Genomic DNA, 6,485 nt, shown 5'->3' on the forward strand with positions numbered 1-6,485 from the left:
AAACACAGATACACTAATAAATAATTGTTATTAGCAATATTTCTTTATTAAATGCAGCAATCATACTTTATCTTATGTATTTGAATATACATTGATCAGCCATAACATTTTGATCACCCATCATAATCCATGGAGGTATGGTCTCCACCAGAAGGTACTCTGTGGTATCTGGCACTAAGACATCAGTAGCAGATCCTTTAAATCCTGTAAGTTGCAAGGTGGGGCCTGCACGGTTTAGGAGATATCCGCTGTATTCGCATATGCCGATGTCATCGGCACATGAGCACTGACACAAACTGAAGCAACGGCATGTATGTGCTGTTGCTTCAGTAAGTGTGCCACTAACGTGCGCGGGAGTGATGTCATCACGGCTCCAGCCAATCACAGCGCCGGAGCTGCGATACCCGGAAGTAACCCCCAGGAGTGACGTCATCACGGCTCCTGCCAATCACATACTATGCATACTAGCTCATTATTCCTTTGTCTTGCAGGTGTTATTTTTTTTAAATGGGTTTACAACCACTTTAATGTGAAAGAAGATGAATTTGAAAGAGAAGTGTGCAGTGGTGAATCAACCAGAAAAATATTATACTATAATTGGTTCACAGTTGGAAGATACAGTATAACATAGCATTGAAACCACTTGATAACAGGCCACTTTCACCCTCTTCCTGCCCAGGCCAAGTTTCAGCTTTTATCTGTCACACTTTGAATGACAATTGTGCGGTCATGCAACACTGTATCCATGTGACATTTATATAATTTCTTTTCATACAAATATAGCTTTCTTTTGGTGGTGTTTAATCAATGAACAAAGACTGCAAAATTTTCAATTCAATTTTCAAATAAGTATATTTTCTTATTTACTGATGTGCGCTGATGAGGCTGGACTGATGAGGCTGTGCTGATATGTAGCACTGATGGTTACTGATAGGCAGCACTGATGGGCAGTGCACTAATAGACAGCACTGATAGGCAGCACTGATGGGCACTGTTGGAGCTGCACTGATAATCAGGACACCAATGATCAATGCCCTGATTATCAGTGTAGATATCCCCGTCACACTTGCGATTACCGGCTCTCCTCACGCTGTGACAGTGCATGAGGAAAGGAATACCGAAAGCCAGAAAACCAACAAGCTTGTTTACATGTGTTCAGCTGTGATTGGACACAGCTAATCACATGGGAAAGGGCCGCTGTGATTGGCCCTTTACCCTGATCTGTGATCAGCTGTGCCCGCGAGTCTGCGGTGGGGGGGGGGGGGGGGGGCGTGGTTCTGGGAGGACATAAATAGACGCCCTCCCAGAACTGGACGACCATACTGTAGCCATCTTTCGGCTATAGCGTGGTCAAGAACTGGTTAAACAATTAAAAGAATAAACGGCACCATGAAACAACATCACCCTCCCATTCCTAACCTGTCGTGGGACATTGAAGAAGCAGCAGCAGAACAATAAGGTTATCCCTCTTCTCTCTCCAAGTTTCAGCCTGTTCTTTGTCACCACATGTGAATGCAGGATACCTGGTTGATGCCAAGTGCTGTGCCCTCTGATCAGGAAACTACTGAACATGGGATTACAAGCAGCTGATACAAAGTGAAGTTTAGAAATTTGTATGAGTTGCATTTAAATACACATAGGGCTCTTTCAGTAGGAGGCAATGCTTGCCACCATCTGAAAAGCAACTCATGATGGATCACTTTTTATAGGGCATTGTAGCAGCAGATGGCAGGCATTCAGGAGGCACTACTGCCACTTCCTGAGGCCTTTTTATATCCTTTTTTCAATTACCAAACAGCAATTTTACATTGGGGGATCACGCCACAACTGTGAGTCAAGCGTTTGGCTTGCAGTTGCTGCACAGGCACCGTTGATCTCAAAAGGCAAGTTTGATAGGCAGTGCCAAATTCTGCAGCTCAAGTTTAAATTGACGTGAAGCAAAGAATTGGGGCCACGGCACATGTACAGCCCTGTCAGGCTGTAATGTTAGCATCCCGGTTGGTGGTCGGGGGGAAGTTAAATCATGACTCAGCAGCCTGTTCCCCCCTCCCTCCCCCCCAAACCAATGCGAATAAACTCTTAATTATTGTTTAAAATAGATACATAACTACATTAATTTGTGTTTTTATTTTTATATTCCTAAATTCTACTTCAATATTGAACAGTTAGCAAATTTGTCCAGGATATCCTTATTTTTAAAGACACAAAAGGGCCCTCATTATAAAGGTTCACAATAAAAGGATATGCTTTTTCATACTATAATTATAAATGACTACATACTTTATTTTCTGGGTATCACCCACCATGGTGGACAGGAATCAGATTTAAAAAATATCTTAAAATTATCCCTCTTTATCATTGGTGTCTAATTAATTTTCATTCCGGGCCATATCAGCAGAATGGTTGCCCTCAAAGGGCTGGTTGTATCTGTAAGATTATGTATCTTTTATGAAATAATTGCCTTGGCATTTTATTATTGCTGATTTTAGTAATAACTTACTGTAGATAATAACTAGCTCTGAAAATAGAAGCCTAGGAAAAATAATGGCAAGCACATATTCAGTTGTGCGCTACGTACAGAGTGCAGGGTTCAGGAGTACACTATGTACTGGGTGAAAAGTTCAGGGGTGTGTTGTGTACAGAGTGCAATATTTAGGGGTATGCTATGTACAGAGTGCATAGTTCAGGACTGTACTACATTCCACTACATACAGGGTGAAGACTTCAAGGGTGTGCTGTGTACAGAGTACAGTATTTAGGGGTGTGCTATGTACAGAGTGCAGAGTTCAGGAGTACACTACATTCCACTACATAGAGGGTGAAGCATTCAGGGGTGTGCTGTGTACAGAGTGCAATATTTAGGGGTGTGCTAAGTACAGAGTGCAGAGTTCAGGAGTACACTACATACCACTACATACAGGGTGAAGCATTCAGGGGTGCGCTGTGTACACAGTGCAGGATTTAGGGAGGTGCTATGCACAGAGTGCAGAGTTCAGGAGTACACTACATACAGGGTGAAGAGTTCATGGGTGCGCTGTAGTTTTAGGGTGTGCTATACATAGTGTGCAACTTCAACTTCCCCTCCCCAAAGTTTTGTTACATCTCTAGTAACTCTTACCTCTCCCTGTGTAGGTGGCTCTCTGTACCCATGTATATGGTTCTGTTAAACCTCCCTGTGTAGATAGCGCTGCCTTTCTCTTTCACATTCAGGAGAGCTGCCCCCAACGTGCCCTGCTGTGAGGGATCTGCGGAAGCCACTGAAAACAAATCTGTCCCTTGTAAACACAGAAAACTTCTGTGCTTATAAGTGACAGTGGGGCGTGGGAGCCAAGGATGAAAGCTGGAGGTGGCGAAATAGACTTCTGCCATGATCTGGCTGCACAACTGGGTGAGAGGGCCACGTGACAAGGACTGGTGGGCCGGATTCTGCCTGCAGGCCTTGTGTTTGACATATGTGCTCTACACATTAAATATTTAGCATATTTTCGTAGAGATTTCCTAATATCTTTATTTCGTAGTGTATAAATAATAGGATTGATTGCTGGAGTGATAACAGTAAACAGTATGGCAGCTATTCTGTCTTTTTCTATTGACGTTTCTGAAGAAGGTCCAAGGTAAGTGCACATGGCTGTCCCATAAAATAGAATGACAATGGTCAAGTGTGCAGAACATGTTGAGAAAGCCTTGGTTCTACCTTGAGAAGAGTGCATTTTTATGACATGGGCCACTATGTAACAGTAAGATAAGATGGTAAGAGAAAAGGTGCTTATACTTAGGAATCCACTGACGATGGTCATTGTGATTTCATTTATATGGATGTCTTTACATGCCAATCTTATTACTGGTTTAACATCGCAGAAGAAATGTTTCACTTTGTTGTTATTATTACAAAATGGCAGCCTTGATGTCATGATTGCATTTATTAATGCAGAAGTGAGGCCTGCAATCCAGGAAACCAGCACTAGTTGGATGCAAGTATTCTTGGCCATAATGACTACATATCGAAGAGGCTGGCAGATAGCTACATATCGATCATAACCCATGAAGGCCAGAAGCAAACCTTCAGAACATCCCAAAAAGTGGAAGAAATACATTTGAGCGATGCAATTTTTGATAGATATTGTTTTTTCCATCCAGATTCCAACCAGCATTTTTGGGATAGTGTTAGAAGAAAACAACATATCAAGAAATGAAAGATTAGCCAAAAAAAAGTACATAGGAGAATGAAGAGTAGCATCTTTTACCACAAGGCAAATAATGGTGAGATTCCCTAATATGTCAAGAAGGTAAAAGGCAAGAACTGGGACAAACAATACCTTTTGGAGCCATGGGAGGTCAGTGATCCCAAGAAGAATGAACTCACTTATAATCGTTGTGTTCAATCCTTCCATCCTCTTATTACAGAAAAGACTGCTAAAAGAAATTGCTTTTGTTAGCTCATTAAAAAGTACAACTTGTTCACCAAACACCCCCAAAAAACAAAAAACAAAAACAAAAGTAGTACAGAGTAAAAGAAAAAAAAATACTGTAAATATACCCATTGATGTTATGTTGAATTTTATTGTGTATATATATAAAATGGAGAGATTGACCAAACATTCACTACCATGGAATCAATTGCTGTAATTTAAAACATATGCACTATTGCCCCGTACACACTGTCGGACTTTGTTCGGACATTCCGACAACAAAATCCTAGGATTTTTTCCGACGGATGTTGGCTCAAACTTGTCTTGCATACACACGGTCTAGGATTAAGGACTAGGACAAGGATTAAACTGAGCTAAAACTAGGCCCTGGGCCTGTATCTCATTGAGGAATTGGTACTGTGTCATTGGCATCAGAGATAGCTGCAGTACTGCTTTATCATAACTTTGTTTAAATACCCAGCTTACTTTTATCGGGAGTAACTAACCATTGGATTACAAATTCACTTTGTTCATTGCTAGCAGAAGAAAGAAGAAAAGAAGGACTGTCTAATAAAACACAAGGCTTTGTGTTTCACTGCCATATTGAAGTTACTGTGATATTAAAAAATGGGAGCTCCCTAAATATTGTATTATACTTTATTAAACCAGTCTTATATTGAATTATATTTACAAAGTGTGCAAAGGATAGGACAGTGCTCATAGTGAAATCAGTTCACTCTGCCATTTATCCTACTTTCCTTAGCACATTATTAGCAAGTTATTTCAAACACTCTACATCTGTATAATATCTTTGTAAGCTGAAATCGGTTGACTGTCAGGCCACGTTGGTCTGACAGTACAACTGTTGTAGTGTTCTACTTTAAAGCAAATACAGTAAACAAAGCTCTTATTTAAGTAATTTTGTGTGAGTGTTGTTTTCCTTTGCATTATTGGCCAAGTGGAAACTGGAGACCAAAGGTAACAACAAAAAGGTATATTACATTGTATATTGTGAGATTGTCTTTAGAGTTTTACTGCACACTATATTACACCATAGCTGTGTCAGGGGGACTGAGAGAAATCAAAGGGGTGAGGAAGCAGAGTACAGACCCAATTAAAGTATAGCAGCTCCTTCGGGGGTCAGTGCTACATTTTATTAAATTATTTATTTATTTTTTTACATTGTCCCTTTAAAAAAAAAAAAAAAAAATTTCCAATGCTGAATGGTTCCCAAGATCACTGATCAGTAACGTCTAGCTGCAGCCATAACCCCGGTATTTAACGTCAAAATCATGAAGTCAATTCCCTGGCAGTCAGCAAGTGCTTTTAAATAGTGTATAAATATGTATAGAGAAAAATTCAAATCTTATGCAAATTAGAGATATTTGAAATAAAGTCCAAGAAAAATAATTGTCAGGTCACAACTTTCAGGTAGGCTGTACAATGCCCATGATTTTTCGTGGTGGACCTGCTCACCATACATAATCAGAACATCACATGGTAGCTGCCTGATTGCTCTCTACCTAAGAACAGGTTTTAGTTGATTTCCAGTAAAAAGAATACATTTTGCTTGATCGCTTACTTGGTGAATAAGCTTCAGATCCTCAGTCCGCCAATCTTCTCAGCTTTCCATGGTAATACAAAATCTTTTGTCTTCAAATACCGTCTCTGTTGCTGACATGTAAAATAATTTATATGTGTGTGAACAGTGTCTTTGGAGCTTGAATTTAAAAAGACCAGCACAATTCCTCAGAGGACTGTAATGATACTGACTGTGTATACAAGTGTCTGTGGACTGCAAATCATTTCCCACAAGATAGCAACAGAACAAAAACAAAATAATTTTCAAAATATGAATGGTTTAACTCTAAATGAACAAGGTTCCAGGTCATATTTAGTTTAGTAACCATTTGATACTATTGTAGCAGACAGTGTTTTTATTGGGTGAAAGGGGGTTTGGGGGATTTGGCTCAACTCTTGTTTACCAACCCTCCCAAAAAAAGGGGAAAATATTTTAGACATACATTCCTTGATTCCAGGAGTATTCCAGATGGTCATGTGACAATTGAGACACCC

The 6,485-nt window shown here is 40.1% G+C and overlaps 1 protein-coding gene across 1 annotated transcript; it reads right to left on the reverse strand.

Moving 5' to 3' along the window:
- Positions 1 to 3,206: 3,206 nt before the first annotated feature.
- LOC141116605 (olfactory receptor 12D1-like) lies at positions 3,207 to 4,391 on the reverse strand. Its single transcript, XM_073608997.1, has one exon. The coding sequence runs from the start codon at positions 4,389 to 4,391 to the stop codon at positions 3,207 to 3,209; it is 1,185 nt and encodes a 394-aa protein (XP_073465098.1).
- Between the last annotated feature and the right edge of the window lie 2,094 nt (positions 4,392 to 6,485).

The sequence above is a fragment of the Aquarana catesbeiana genome, linkage group LG13 (genome assembly GCF_042186555.1).
Source record: "Aquarana catesbeiana isolate 2022-GZ linkage group LG13, ASM4218655v1, whole genome shotgun sequence".
NCBI lineage: Eukaryota > Metazoa > Chordata > Amphibia > Anura > Ranidae > Aquarana > Aquarana catesbeiana.

Excerpts from the sequence above, each read along its gene's own strand:
- LOC141116605 (XM_073608997.1), bottom strand. The coding sequence starts at position 4,391 with ATGGAAGGATTGAACACAACGATTATAAGTGAGTTCATTCTTCTTGGG.